Source organism: Xenopus laevis, chromosome 2L (genome assembly GCF_017654675.1).
Source record: "Xenopus laevis strain J_2021 chromosome 2L, Xenopus_laevis_v10.1, whole genome shotgun sequence".
NCBI lineage: Eukaryota > Metazoa > Chordata > Amphibia > Anura > Pipidae > Xenopus > Xenopus laevis.
This window is the reverse complement of record NC_054373.1, coordinates 82,433,045-82,448,630: the sequence shown is the minus strand read 5'-3', so window position 1 is coordinate 82,448,630 and position 15,586 is coordinate 82,433,045. Positions and strand designations below refer to the sequence as shown.

General features: G+C 35.1%; 2 protein-coding genes across 6 annotated transcripts in view; one reads left to right on the top strand and one right to left on the bottom strand.

Moving 5' to 3' along the window:
- Positions 1 to 15,586, top strand: part of cask.L (calcium/calmodulin-dependent serine protein kinase (MAGUK family) L homeolog) — a 192,956-nt gene that overhangs the window by 93,070 nt on the left and 84,300 nt on the right. For all 3 annotated transcript variants that reach the window (XM_018246646.2, XM_041582101.1, XM_018246645.2), the window contains exon 6: positions 14,025 to 14,127. In XM_018246646.2, coding sequence (XP_018102135.1) covers positions 14,025 to 14,127 — 103 coding nt within the window. The remainder of the gene's footprint in view (positions 1 to 14,024; positions 14,128 to 15,586) is intronic.
- On the bottom strand, positions 223 to 11,393 carry gpr34.L (G protein-coupled receptor 34 L homeolog). 3 transcript variants are annotated; one of them, XR_005965406.1, is made up of 4 exons: positions 11,196 to 11,388; positions 9,356 to 9,472; positions 5,030 to 6,323; positions 223 to 816 (listed from the first exon to the last, which is right to left on the bottom strand). XR_005965406.1 is itself a non-coding variant. In XM_041582102.1 (3 exons), the coding sequence occupies exon 3, from the start codon at positions 6,309 to 6,311 to the stop codon at positions 5,148 to 5,150; it is 1,164 nt and encodes a 387-aa protein (XP_041438036.1). In that variant the 5' UTR covers positions 6,312 to 6,323; positions 9,356 to 9,472; positions 11,196 to 11,388; the 3' UTR covers positions 2,767 to 5,147. The 3 variants fall into 3 exon arrangements, 2 of the variants coding, with proteins under 2 accessions (XP_041438036.1, XP_018102137.1); XM_041582102.1 differs by lacking the exon at positions 223 to 816 and having other exon boundaries at positions 2,767 to 6,323; XM_018246648.2 differs by lacking the exons at positions 223 to 816; positions 9,356 to 9,472 and having other exon boundaries at positions 2,767 to 6,323; positions 11,196 to 11,393.

The following is a 15,586-nucleotide window of genomic DNA, read 5'->3' as shown; positions in this document are numbered from 1 at the left end:
TGTAATCTGATTGTTCGGCCGTCTGGCCGAATGATCCGATTACGATGTGCTGTGGGCTCCGGCGGGATCGGTCGGGTCAAAATCAAACCTGACCGATCGACCGATCTCCGCCGGACGAAAGATGTCGGCACACGCCACACACGATCCGAAAATCGTACAAATCCTCGATTTGTACTATAGGATCGGTGTATCTATGGCCACCTTAAATTGTATGCATGACATGTTACAATCTGGTCAAAATGTCCCAGATTTCATTGGAGTATTTGCAATTAACAATTACGTTAGAGGTTGCACAAATAAGTTGAATATCACACAGACACTTAAGTCATTGCAGGAGACAGACAGGGTTTTGAATTGACTCGTAAATATAAAAGACCAGAAATAGGCTGTTTTAATTATATTATTTAATTATAGGTGCCATTGTGACAGCCTCATGCCCTTTCTGGGCTACTGAACTAAGAACAATGGCCTCTGGCACAGGCATCCAGCCAACATTAAGAACACTGTTCATGTATTGATCTAATATTCGTAAATCAACTTGAGAGACGGTCATGCCTGTTGGGGCAATGTATGGTAATCATGGCTCCAATATATTTTGGAAGATATACTTTTTTGTTAAATACTGGACTTGTTCCTTTTTAGTTTATCATTATCCAGTTGAGTTTATTTTTCAAGTGTTTCATGGGTTGTAGAGGGGACAGCTAATATCTGGCAATTTATCCGCTGTCGATATATCTGTTATGAAGGCCCTTGTATATCTACTGATGTTGGGTATTGGTTTACCAGGGCCTCTTCTGGATTTCTCTTCAGGTTCACCTGAGGAGAAAAAAAAGAATATCCTAGTCCAGAATTGTACTACTCAACCCACTTTTTTTTTTTGTTTTGTTTTTGCATACTGTAATAACAAAACAAGACACCTGATTGCTTTACTAAACAGAAAAATCTCTTAGCACTCCTCTAAAATGTCTTTTACATAGTATATTCTGTCCACAGACTCCCATCCCTCCAGAAAGAAAAATTGGGTGGCTCTTAAAGGGAGAATATACCCCTTTTTTGATAAGTGCAAATTGAGTTGGGAAAATCTAAAAAAAAGTGCATAAACACCTAACAAATATAACGCTTTATTGTTTTACCCATCTGGTTACTGCAAGTCATTAGTTTCCTTTCAAACTGTGGAATCTGTGTAAAAATAGATACATTCCATGTTCAACAGGTTTCAATAAGTTGTTTATGGACTTTATTACAAAAGCCCAGCTGAATGAGCTTGTGTTATATTTGTATATTTTCCCCCTTACTAGTTGTAATCAGAATGCCATGAATCACTATGGAAAGCAATCTATAGTAGTCTCTACTCACATTATTCTCCATTGCTATGTCTAGTTTTTTGTTCTTTTTTTTTTTACTTTGTATTGTGCTTCTATATTTCTTCAAATATAACACTACCTATACATTTATCTTGCTGCAGCATCCTTAATCTCTGTATTAAATACATGTGTTAAGTCTTTTCTAAAGAAAATTCCCACAACCTTCCTCACTTGTGACTGTTAGATTTGTGACACTGTAAACTTTTGAACACTCTGATCTGCATCCTCTACTAAGACAACCTTATGAAAAATGATAGATGCTAGTTGCCAATGCATGCTCCCCTGGCTTTATTTCTGTTAATACTTTTGATCATGCTGCTCTTCTAACAGCTCTCCTCTACTGTATCTATCTGCTACCAGTAATCATGCAGTCATCCAAAAACATTGCTGCTTTATAACAGGATGTCACTATAAATGTTTTATTACGAACTTGTTAAGAGAAAATGTTGTCCTGGCTGAATGAGAAATGTTAAATGATCAGTAACACCAATGAAAGAACATGTGTTAAAGTAATAAAAATATAATCTAGTGTTGTGCTGCACTTGTAAAAGTTGTGTTTGCTGCAGAACACTACTATAGTGTGTGTATATATATATATATATATATATATATAACTAGCTATATATATATATATATATATATATATATATATATATATATATATATATATATATATATATATATATATATAACTAGCTGCAGTGTAAACATAGGGGCAATCATTCAGGTTACATAGCAGATACAATCTATACTATGGTGTTCTACAGAGCTTATCCACTATATAACCTGTGCCATTTTGCCCTGTTTCAGCTGCCCCCACCTAAGCAGCTTGTTTATTTACATTGTATGTGTTTCTGAAACAATAACATCAGTGCAGGGAAAGGGTACATTATATTTTAATTACTATAAAACATTCAAATTTTTTAGCGTTACTAGTCCTTTAAAGGGCACAGACCCAGGAAAGTAATAGAACCTTACCATGAAGAGCTTAATTTGTAAATGGGTAAATGCTTGATATCATTAGAATAATTTAAGTTGCAGTTTGCTACTGTCCTAATTGGTAAGCCATTTTCTGTAGCTTGCCCTATCACTATAATTTTTGAAAAGGCGGGCTCATTTGCTTTCTTCATGACTTTCATCTTGGTGGGCAGTGAATTGCTAAAATGTGCCATTCTGCTCACTTGGCAGCAGGACAGCAATTTTGAGCAGTTTGCCGCTTGTAGAATTTCCAGCTATGTGAGCTGGTGAGAAAGCTTGCCCCATAAATCAAACCTTCGACTGAAGAACTTCTTGGAAATTATAAACACTTTATTTTATTTTTTTTTAAAAAAGTGCCATACAGTTTTTATCAGTTATACTTTTTTATTTACAATATTTCCTATATGAATTAGAAATAAAAGACCACTGTGTTATGTTTTATTAGTGGCATGTTTGGTTTCATAATATTCATTGAAAAGAAAAATTAAAGAAGAAAATACTAAACTTGTAAATATACAAATAGGATTTTTTATGATTATCTTTTAAGTGTAAATATGTTACATGGCACTCTGGTACAGAGTTCATCATTTACATTGGTCCCTGCCCCAACAGAGCTTATAGTCTAAGGTCCCTAACACACACACAATAGTAATAGCAATCTTTAATCAAGGGCCAGTTAACCTATGTATGTGTTATTGGACTTCAGTTATTCAATTTGTAAATTATTATTTTACCATATAAGCATATATATATAATTAATGGATAAGATAATCTATCAGTTTCACATTAAAATCTATTTCTACATGTTGAAATTGTTGTGTAGGTTTCTGCTACTAAGATTTTTAGTAGTGTGAATTCGTTCCCCCCCCCATTTCTTTATTTTTTTTTTTTTTCATCCATCCCAATCTCCATCTTAAAGGAGATCCTCTTCCTGCTTCTTTTTTTCGCACAGGTAAACATGCTTGGTAGAGTGAAAAGCCGAACTTTTTTTAAAAAAAAGAGAAAAAAAGGCCGGCCTTTTCTTTTTACTGCGCATGCATTGACCTTGCGGAAGAAGAGGATTCCTCTGTGGTGCTTGTTATTTCTGTTTGCAGAAAACATCAGATGAGTGAATACAATCACTATTGGGTGCCTAACTTTTGGCACCTCTTAGGGATTTAAACTCTCCTACATGTTTTGTAATTGAATTTTCATATTCTTTGTGTAGAGCATTAAGAAGTTTCACATATAGGAAAGGACTGGTGCTTTTTCCAATGTACATTGCCAGGTGAAAGTTATTTTGGTTTGAAAGGCTTGCAGTAATGTGTTTGTCAGAACTTTGTGCTGTGCAAAGTTGCCTTTTCTGGATTGGAGAGTTGTTGAAATGTTTGCTAAAATTAACACAGCAAGAGGTTTTTTTTTTATTCTTTGAGAATTTGATCCCACTTGGGGAGTGAGTATCCTTTTAACACCTACATGTTATGGTCTTATAGACAATACAATCCCTGAGTATTTAAATCAGAGTATATGCGACTTCTGAGAACTAATGCAGCTTTAAAGAATCATATTTTAAAAGAATCAAAGTGCTGCTTTCTGTTGACACAAAGTAAACAAAAAGTAAACTAAGCTGCACCAAAGGCAGGAAATTGACTCTTCATGCAAGCACAAAATATTGTCTTTAATTTTTTTACTAGCACTACTCTACAATTTATCAGTTTGATTAATATATTATGAAAAATTTTCAATGTGAATCAAAAAATGAGAACTGATGGAGGACATGGAACATTAAGAGGTATACCCTAAACAGACACTACTGAGTCTGCCCCTGACTTCTTGTCATGCATGCTGTCTGGGTAGGCAATCATCTTCCTTTAACATGGATGAAGAATAATAAATGTTTTTTGGAACTTAGCCTCTTCAAAAAAAAGACCAACTGCGCTATTTTGAAACAAAATGCCACCCATTTACTGATTTAACATGTTTGAGAGGGGTTTTGTCCATTACCTCCTACTTTAAATTTGACCACATGGTATAAAGCAGGTATACCTTCAATAGAAAATCTATTTGAGGACATTAATTACACAAACTGGCTTTGATATCCCAACCCTAGTTTACCAGGCTGGGCGAATTAATAGAATGTGCAAAATAATTGCATATCTTCTCGTGTTATAAACATTCGTGCCACTAAGCAAAATAAACAACTCTATTCATATTTATAGTATATAAAGGCAGGTAAAAGAAGAACTAACACTCAACAAAGCAATAGATTACAACTGCTACCTTATATTTTAGGCTATTGTACCACTGTATGTCACTGTAGCCCCTTTAGCAATTAATATCTCTGACCCCAATCAAACCCCCCTCCCACTGAATTTTTTTCTCTCTGCTGATTCACATATATAAAAGGTAGCATTTCTTGCCATAATCTCATTGAGGCTTTAGTCTCCTTGAAATTATTTCCTGTAGAAATAGTTTGAAACAATTTCTGAATATGTAGGCTATGATAACCCAGATAAAAGTAAATGCATTAAAGATGATAAAAGTCACAATGTGTAAGGACAAATAAGAACAGTTCACACAACGACATTTGTTTATATTTTTCTATTTCTATTTTTTTTTTTTTGCCCTTTATGTGTTAAGGTATAGAGAACACAAATAATCGTATTGAATCAGTCAGACTCTCAATCAAGAGTAATGTCTTTGCTTACATTGTTGTGTTGTAACCAGAAATGCCACATATCATTATTGATTCCAGCCATCCATGGTTTGAGTAGTTTCTGTCGGCCAGTAATGATATGCTTATGGCTTGCTTGTATGGTCTGTATATTATCGGATATTACGTACAGTCGTCCTTAGTTGCCGTGAGAAAAATGTGGTGCTCTGAGAATAATTGTTGTGACTGGGCCCACAGACACTTTCATGTAAATTATGGACTTGATGAAGTTCTGAAGTATTACTCTCACTCCGACCTGTGTCTCGGCTGATCCTACAAAGTAGCTGAAAGACTGTTTTCCGGATGCTACTCGATAAAAGAAAGTACATGACTGGGTCCAGGCAGCTATTCAGAGCGGAGAAAACCAACATGATCTCATTGGTTTTGTGAATAATGTCAATCCAATAACAGGAAAGCTTTTGAAGCTGAGACGTAATGTATGCAATCCTGAAAGTGTGATAAGGCACAAAACAGAGCGTGAAGATGAACAGCACAAAAAATGATTTCTGTGCCGTGCAGCTGTACCTTCCAGCATTCGGCAGGTGCGCTCTTTCCCTGGAAATCCTAAAAAGGTTCTTTGCAATTTTCACGTAGGAGAGTATTAGTGAGAGAAATACAATCCAAAACACTAGCACAAGAATGTAGTTAAATACTGCTTGCCAAACTTCATCTTTTCTATCCGAGTACTGAAAGCACATATTGGAATTTGATTGCTTTTTGCTTGATTGCGTCACTATAAGAAACAGGACTGACACAACTGCTGCTATCCACAACACACAGCAAGTCTGAATGCTGCATTTCCTGTCTGATACTGTGTTACGGCGTTGAGACTTTTTGACTTTGAAATAACGATCCAAACTTATCAGGCCCAGAAGGACAATACTTATGTACATATTCATGTAAAAGAGGTTGCCTACAATTTTGCAGAAAACTATGCCCAATTTCCAGTCATGAGAAAGATGGTACATTATCCGAAAAGGAAGACATATAATCAGTAGAAGATCTGCAATGGCTGTGTTCAGAAGGTACACTTGCACTGAATTTCTCTTGCTGTGAATGCACAGAAAAACATATATAGCCAAGATATTACCCAGCAGACCAATAACAAAAATAATGCTGTACAAAACCGCTAATGCAGTCCCAAGAGATTGTTCGTCCACTTTGCATTCTGAATTGTTGGTGACCTCTAAACCAAGGTATTTGGTAAATATAGAGAAATTATTAATTGGAGGGCTTGTCTGTGTCAACCAGTTGTTAGGAGCTATAGTAGTATCCATTTCTTGTTTAACCTGCAATGGTAACAAAGTAACATTAACAGTGTTACTATATATATATATATATATATATTTCCATTTTTACCACATTTAGCCACAACTATCTGACATATTAATGTTAATGCAACAGAATTTTAATCTTTTTTTAATCTTAAGGCAATATTCTGAAAAGGTTATTCCTTATCCCATTTTACAATGCAGAATGTGTCTTGCAGAACTTAAAGGCGTGGTTCACTTTTAGAATGTTATAGAATGGCTAATTCTAAGCAACTTTCAATTCTTAACTTTTTCTTTTTTTTATAGTTTAATTTTCCTTTTTTTCTGACTTTTTCCAGCTTAAAAAGGGGGTCACTGACCCCATCTAAAAAAATGTATTGTTATTGCTACATTTTATTACTCATCTTTCTGTTCAGGCCTTCTCTTACTTATATTTGTCTCTTATTCAAATCAATGCATAATTGTTATGGTAATTTGTACTTTAGCAACCACATTGCTGGAAAGCTACTGAATAAAAAGCTAGATAACTCAAAAACCACAAATAATAAAGGATTGAAAACCAATAGTAAATAGTCCCAGAATATCACTTGATACATCATTCTTAGATGTTTTTTTATAATTTTATTCAGCAGCTCTCCAGTTTTAGCAGTCAAGTGAACCCCGATTGAAAGCTGGAACGAGTCAAAAGACAAGTAAATAAACGTAAAACATAAATAATGAAGTCCAACTGAAAAGTTGCTTAGTATTGGCCATTATAACATACTAATAGTTAATCTAAAGGTGGCCCACCCCTTTAAGTGGGACAGCACCTCCACCATACACAAAAACCAAAAGAACTCCAGCACATGGTTGAATGTTGAACAGGGTTAACCCCTGTATTTAATTGTGCCAAGTTTGGTGCCTGTGCCTTGCAGAAGCCCTTTGAACACTCTTGTCTATGAATTCATGATCAATTTATCACCACTTTGATACCAGTCTTTGCTAAACTACTGGAAGCTAAACAACTAGTGTCCCTTGTCTCTTCAAAGGCAGGCAAGTGCTGATGGAAAGTAGGTGAGGTGCACCTTTCTATGTGGGAAACACAGGAAAATAAGTATTGAACACATTTACACCAGATGTCTTTAACAACCCAAATAATACACACATAAAAAGAAAACAAAACAAATAATTCAATAGATTAAGTTGTGTAATTAAGTGGAATGACACAGAGAATAAGTATTGAACATGCTTACTGAAATGTATTTATTGGAATTATTGTATAGAAATTCTCTCCCTGAATCAGTTGTACAGGCTGATACATTAGATAGCTTTAAGAAGAGGTTGGATGGCTTTTTAGCAAGCGAGGGAATGCAGGTTAATGGAAGATAGCTCATAGTACAAGTTGATCCAGGGACTAGTCCGATTGGCATTTTGCAGTCAGGAAGGATTTTTTTCCCCCTCTGAGGCAAATTGGAGAGGCTTCAGATGGGTTTTTTTTTCCTTCCTCTGGCTCAACTAGCAGTTAAGCAGGTTAAAATAGAGTTCAGAGGTTGAACTTGATGAACGTGCGTCTTTTTTCAACCTAACTTACGATGTTACCGTTTCAATGAATTTTTTAAACTGCTTATAGTTTTTACTTTATTTTAATGACTTGTTTATTTGCCATAATGGTTTTTAGTAAGTTGGCTACTATTTTGAGGTAGTTTACAACTATTTAGTGCAGAAAGCAATCAGCAGGTGGCATTTGTTGGTTTGCAGCAAATACTGTGTCTTATTAGTTGCTAATAATTGGTAAATAAGCATGGACAATCTTTTGCCTGTATGGCTGTTTCCCTTGACTCCTAGATCATTTCTGTTCATTATGTGATCATTTGTCACAGTATAGTGGGTTGAGAGACTGTGTACTTCATATACACACATTTATTATTCACATGGATGCTGCTACACTTGCTGCTATGATTATAGATTTGCACAGTGACCCCCGCCCCCCCCAGTTTAGGTAACCTTTTTTTCTGTAGCCAGAGCCAGACTGGATGTTGCCAAAATTAGTTTCCCCACCAGACCAAGGCCACTATATAGTACTGTACAGAATAATTGCTTGAGTTGTGCTTATAGGAGAAGGAAAGTAGTTTACCACTTGTGGGTGCCAAATGTTAGGCACCCCAAGTGAATGTATTTATTTACCCGAAAACAAGGCCTGGGGTTATTCCAGTGAGCACCACGAAATGCGTCTCTTTCGGCTTCTTCTTTTCGCAGCTGCGCATGTGCATTAGAGTTAAAAGCCATACTTTAATTAAAAAGTTGGCTTTTTCATTCTACTGCGCATGCGTCTGCTTCGGGAAATTTAAAGAAAGAAGAAGCCGGAAGATGAGCTTTACGTGGTGCTCACTGGAATAACCCCAGGCCTGGGTTTCAGGTAAGTAAATACATTCACTTGGGGTGCTAAACATTTGGCACCCCCAAATGGTAAACTACTTTCCTTCTCCTTTAAGGGTATTGGCATCATTTGTAGTTCTGCTTTTCTTTGTCCTAATAAAGTATTAATGATATTACTATTACAATGATTTTTTTTAACTGTTTATAGTTTTTACTTTGTTTTAATGACCTGTTTATTTGCCATAATGGTTTTCAGTGAGTTGACTACTATTTTGAGTTAGTTTACAACTATTTTAAAGCTGCATAGCAAACAATCAGCAGATGGCATTTGTTGGTTTGCAGCAAATACTGTATTTATTAGTTGCTAATAATTGCTAAATAAGCATGGACAAACTTTTGCCTGTATGGCTTTTTCCCTTGACTGTCTCCTAGATCATTTCTGTTCATTATGTGATCATTTGTCGCAGTATAGCGAGTTGAGAGACAGTGTACTGTATGAGAGTGTAGTTTCATGGCTTCAGGTGTGTGGTCTATGATAACAATACATTGTTTCTGTAAAAAACAATTTGTTGCTGCAAGAAGTTTGTATGTTGTATTATCGTGAGTTGGTATAAATGTGTGGTGTGCCTTCATTTCCTGGTGCTTGAGGCTTTACAAAAAAATTGTATGCCGATATATAAAGTATATGTACATACCTTTATTTAAATGTGATGCTATGGCCTTAGAGATCTTTCCAAAAACTTCTTCATGCTTTTTGATGCTGAAGTACTGTTATTTGAGATAATCCTTGCTGAATTGCTTCATCTAGCTTGCTGTAAAACAGCACGTTAAGGCACATACTCATATTTATGTGTTTATGTAATAAGTCACTAAATATTCCCAGTTAGCATTTGCTGGTCCCCTGTTTAGATGCAACCAATATGATGTCAGCTGTTACAGTTACTGCAACTACGAGAACAAAGGACATTATATTACATATGGGGATTCAAGATCTGAAAGCATTTGCTTGAGGATTTATGGCTTATAACACCTTCTGCTTGTTCAGTTTGCCACTGTATGTGTGTGGCACTGGTGATATAGTGCAGTATGTATTTATACATGAAAGGACTGATATGTTGATCGATGGACCAGAGAAATATCCCGCTGAAGGATTAGCATTGCATATATCCAGTATGTCTTTTTTTTTATCGCTTTAAAAAAACTTGAGGAGGTAAAACACTCAATACGAAATGATAAAAGTTAAGGGCCACATATGTGGACATCTAAAAGACCTCTGGCTAATTTAGATGCAAATCTAAATGGCCAGATTAACCCATACAATCAATTAAACCTTGGATGAGGTTTTCCAAGTTTGTGGTAATTTTCTTCCTACTCCATGATTGTCTTTGATAATACATGGAGCACCACAATAATCTTGTGACTTACTTCCCCATCAAGCAGATTTGTTTTTCCTCATTCTCTAACTTCACTAAGTGATAAGTCAAAGCTGCTTCCATATTTTGTAACATACCCTTCACTGTAGCAAACTGTCGGAGAAAATGTAGCATTTTACTTCCTTTAAAAATGTAAGCAAAGAAAATGTATTTCTAAGCAACTTACATATACAGTTATGGGACCTTTTATCTAGACTGCTGGGGACCTAAGGGTTTTCTGGATAAGGAATCTTTCCATAATTTGGATCTTCATACCTCATGTCTACTAGAAACATTAAATAAACCCTATAGGCTTGTTTTGCATCCAATAAGGATTAATTATATCTTAATTGGGATCAAGTACAAGATACTGTTTTATTATTACAGAGAAAAAGGAAATCATTTTTAAAAATGTGGATTATTTGGATAAATTGTAGTCTGAGACAGCCTTTCTGGAATTCATAGCTCTCTGGATGACTTGTTTCTGGATAACAGATCCCATACTTGTTTATTAATTCAAATGTTTGTGGATTTAAAGTTATTGTAAACGTAAATGCAGTTTAGAGCAGTATATTGTTATCCCTTTCTGTTCTCTGTTCTCCGTTCTCCGTTTTGACTCTTGACCAATATACCTAAAGTCAGCTCTCCTGCTACAATGTCAGAATTCTGAACCACAAATGCAGAGAGTATAACCAGTCTGATACTGCTTTCAGAAGCAATTACAAATAACTTTGCATTTTCAATCATATCATATTTGTAAGACGCTTAGAAGTATATTTCTTTCTACCTGTTTATGCAAAATAGACCATTTTAGAGCAAAGGTCCTCTTTCATATAGATAGAAATTTAGGTATGATGTTAAAAGAAGTTGTGGGATTATGTTCTGCAGACTGAAAAGTACCATAAAGTTTTGTGTCTGTGTGGTTTCATTGCATTTATTGCAACATACGTCAATCTATTCAAACTCCTTTTCACTTTTTTAAATGTCTCATTGATGTCTGATAAGTTATAATTCTCATCTAAGGCTAACAGTTTAAGGGAACATTTCACTGTGTGTCATTAGCAGTCATAACGAATTTTATATACGTAACCTTAATACATAACTAGAGAAACATTTCACTGACCTTTGCAGACTGCACCTCTTCTCTGGAGCTTTGGCAGTTGCCTTTCTTTTTCAGCCCAGTTGTGTGACCGTCGAATTTAATGTCGTGACCACTTCCTTCAGTGCATGACTTTGTCCAAATATGCTGTGTCAGATCTTTTAAAGAAAGAGATTGATTTTAATTGTACAGAGTTTTATTCTTCTTTGTAACTTTTTAAAAAATGCATTTCAATAAGTCCGTTATAAAAAAAAATATGTAATTTTGACCCTCCCCCCTCTGATGAATAGTGGCAAAACTAGAATGTTAATAAATCTGCCACTTAAAGTATTTTTTTTTTTTTTTTGCTCTCTAAATCTCTAATGTGGTTAGTCAAAAATGTAATCTATAAAGACTAAAGTGCGTTACATCTCTCTGTTGGTCAGCGAATTGACGGGGTCACATGGGACATAACTGTTCAGTTATTTTGCTTTTGATCTTGATCCTATATTAGATTAAAGGTAGAGTTGTTGTTTTTTTTCGATTAAAAATGTGAGGGTATATAAATGTTTTGTTTTTTTTTAAACTAGAATTTTTCTAGATTTATTATACCCCAACCCTGGAAATAACTTGAATTCAAAAAGACACCATCTAAAACCTGTCAAGGTCATGTAGAAGTCAATGACAGAGACCCCTTGTACCATTTGAAGATGTTAATAGCCTTCATGATGTTCTAGTTTTTTTCATTGGGTTTTGCTTTTTTCTGTCTAAAACTCGATCGATTGGAGTGTTCAGGTTTTTAACCCCGAATTCACTGATTTGAGTTTTCACATTCAAACATTAGAAACCATTTGAGTGAGTTCATTCACATAGCTCTAGAATTCGACCTTTGAATAGCCCCTAAAAGTAAGTGGTTATGACCCGTATGCCACCTCCCTCTAGTCACTGATTGGTTACTGAAATGGTAACCAATAAGAGAACTGCAAAGCAGGAAGTTGTGTTCTAAATATTATGTTAGACAGCTGTTCACTCTAGCCTTTATAGGTTACATCTTTGACTAACTATATTAAAAACATTTTTTTTTTTTTTTGCAAAGCCTATCGCTTTAAACTGTTTTTATTTTTACACTGAACAATTCCTTTAAAGGCGTTGTTTACCTTTAAATTAACTTTTAGTATGATGTTGCGAGTGATATTCTGAAACAATATGCTACTGGTTTTCATCTTTAATTATTTATTGTTTGTTGTTTAGTTTTTTTATTCAGCAGCTCTCCAGTTTGCAGGTTCAGCAATCTGGTTGATAGGGTCCAAATTACCTTAGCAACCTTGCACTGATTTTAATAAGAGACTGGAATATGAATAGGAGAGGGTATGAATAGAATGATGACTAATAAAAAGTAGCAATAACAATAAAATTGTAGCCTTACAGAGAATTTGTTTAATAGATGGGTCAGTGATCCCTATTGGAAGAGGAAGGAGTCAGGAGGCAAATAATTTAATAAAAAATAGATAATGAAGACCAATTAAAAAGTTGCTTAAAATTAGTAATTTTATAACGTACTAAAAGTTAACGTAAAGGGGAAGACTTCATTAAAGTAGTAAAATTTTTTATTTAAGATGGTGCTGTTGCTTAGAACAGGAGTGCACTGCTTGTTTCTGACAGAATTTATGCAATACTCGAAGCTTTAAAACTTTGCAAGGGTTCGCATCTACAAGCCTTGTGTGCCAGTGTGCTTCTTCTATTTCTGACAGAATTTCCCATTAACAGTAATACTGAATGTTTGTGACAATATTAAGCTTTCCTCAACAGTGTTATGACTTCTCAGTGGTGAATAGGATATTCGCAAACTGAGCTTTAGCAATAAAATAATAAACGGGAGACACTATTTTGTAATGTAATTTTTGTAAAGTAATGATAACATTACACTTATGGCATGTAAGAAAAGGCAAGTATGTAGTCACATATAAGGTACCACAATACCTGATTTTCATTCTGCTGATGTGTGAAAGGCTCCCTTTCTTTCACTTGGTTATTTATTTGGGTAATTCTTACATTTCTTGGTTACACAATTTTCACTTTTTATAATTTCACTTTTTTTATCTTTATATACTATTTACATGCATACACGTTTTCACCTTCAAAATTCGCTCTGGGAAGGGGGGGGGGTCGCAGACTCTCCTAACTGTTCGAGATTGATACAATTAGTTGATACTGTACATTTTTTTTATCTTTGTGCCTGCTAAGCAGAATCCTTGAGTTTCATTACAGGCAGCTGTTAGAATTGATGCAGTAGTTGCTAATACTCCATAGATGATGCTGAGAAATGGATCTACTAAATGATGCATAATTGCAATAGTTTAGGGTGGTGGCACAAGTGCCGATTAGTCACCCATAGCCTAACGAGGAAACTTCGGGCATCTTCGGAAGACAAAGCGATACGTATGCCATCCCACCAGTGATTCGCATTCTTGCCGTTCAAAGGCATTTGGGGAGATTATTTGCCCACAATAGAGAACATTTGTCGCTGGTCGACTATTCTCTCCATGTGCCACCACCCTTAGTCTTCACCTGAATTACTGATCTGACGGACTCAAACTCCAGAGACAGGAACATTCAACTTTAAACTTAGATTTTGAAAAAAAACAGTAAAGAATAAAAGATAGAAAGCAAAAAAAAAAAAAAGGTAGAAAAGTCTTTATTTCTGGAGAAAAAGCTGAAAAAAACTTGTATTTAAATGTATTTTAAATGACTGGACACACCACTTTGCGATCAATACAAACCTGTATTGAAAATAACATGCTGATAATAACTTTATTGTGATTAATTAAAATTATTCTATATTATTTTAACTCCTATCTTGTTTCTTTCTTTAAGCCTCACTGTGTACTGCTTGCCTCAAAAGAGAACTCAGCACCTGTCAAACTTGGAGGTTTTGGAGTGGCAATACAGTTAGGGGAGTCTGGTTTAGTAGCTGGAGGTAAGATTGACTTTGTTTGCCGTGAAAGTATAACCTCTTAAAACTATTTTTAATATACAGTTATGGGATCTGTTATTCAGAAACCCTTTATCCAGAAAGCTCCCTAAAATGGCCATCTCCCATACACTCCATTTTATCCAAATTATCTACATTTTTAAAAAATAATTTCCTTTTTCTTTGTAATAATAAAACTGTACATTGTACTTTATCCAAACTAAGATTGAATCAAACTTTATTGGTAGCAAAACCACTCTATTGGGTATATTTCATGGTTTATGATTTTCTAATTGACTTAAAGTATAAAGATCCAAATTACAGAAAGATCTGTAATCTGGAAAACCCCAGGTCCCAAGCATTCTGGATAGCATCCCATACCTGTAGAAGCAGGGATTCAATATGATGATTGAAAATGATGATGATGAATGTGACCTAATTTAACAATTAAAACTGAAAAATGTGTGTTGCAATTATTTATTCGACAAACAAAAGAAAGAAATGAGTGAATATGCTACCTCGTTTTAAGTGTTATCTCCATGAGTTGTCCAAAGATCAGTAAAAATTATTTACTCCTTTTGTAAGATCTTTTGGACAGGGCCCTCTTTACTGCTTATATTGGTCATTGATTGTTTTTGTATGTTTAATTTATACACTCCTTACCTTGTACAACTCTGCGGAACATGTTGGAGCTTTATAAGTAGGTGTTAATAATTTGTAGCGAGCATGGCATTTTCTGGCACTCATGATATTTGCATGTTTTGGTGGGGTTTTTTTTCCAAATTGTGTTTGAGAATGTGTGTATGACAATGGTTATGGCTTTAGCTTCTCATAATGAATATGCCTTTTGAGGCAAATACTTTAAAATTAAGCTCTCACGGGGCCCCGTGTGTGAAAACTGGCAATTTATACTGTTGGTGTTCAATCTCCTCATGATGGCATATATAGTGAGTGATTGAGAGAGAGACAATTTCTTTGATTTTTTTCTTGTAAATCCTAACCTGAGTAAGGATAGTTTGATATTTAGCAGGCCAGTTAACAATCGTAATAGTAAAGGTGAGGATGCTCCCTGTTTATGACAAAGGGATGCATATTGCAATATTTTTAGGAAAAACAGGTTTGACCATGATCATATGTTATTGGATGATTTAGAATTGAAGGGTGTAGATACCTTATACACATAAATATGAGCAGGGGAGGAGGGGTAGATCTCACCAATTCATATTGCCTACTATCTCTATCAACCTTGTAGCTTGTCTTGGCTTCTTTAAGGTTAGATTTTTAAAGTGAAGATCAGGGACGCATATAGATGTGCAACCTGTGAAGCACGCAACATTTTTCTTAAGGCACGCCTACTTTTTGGCTGCTATCATTTTTACCACACCCATTTACGGTCAAGACATGGTGCCAACTACCTGTTTTGAGCTTTTGGAACATAAAGCAAAATGAAAAGCAGTAACTCTAT

Excerpts from the sequence above, each read along its gene's own strand:
- gpr34.L (XM_018246648.2), bottom strand. The coding sequence starts at position 6,311 with ATGGATACTACTATAGCTCCTAACAACTGGTTGACACAGACAAGCCCT.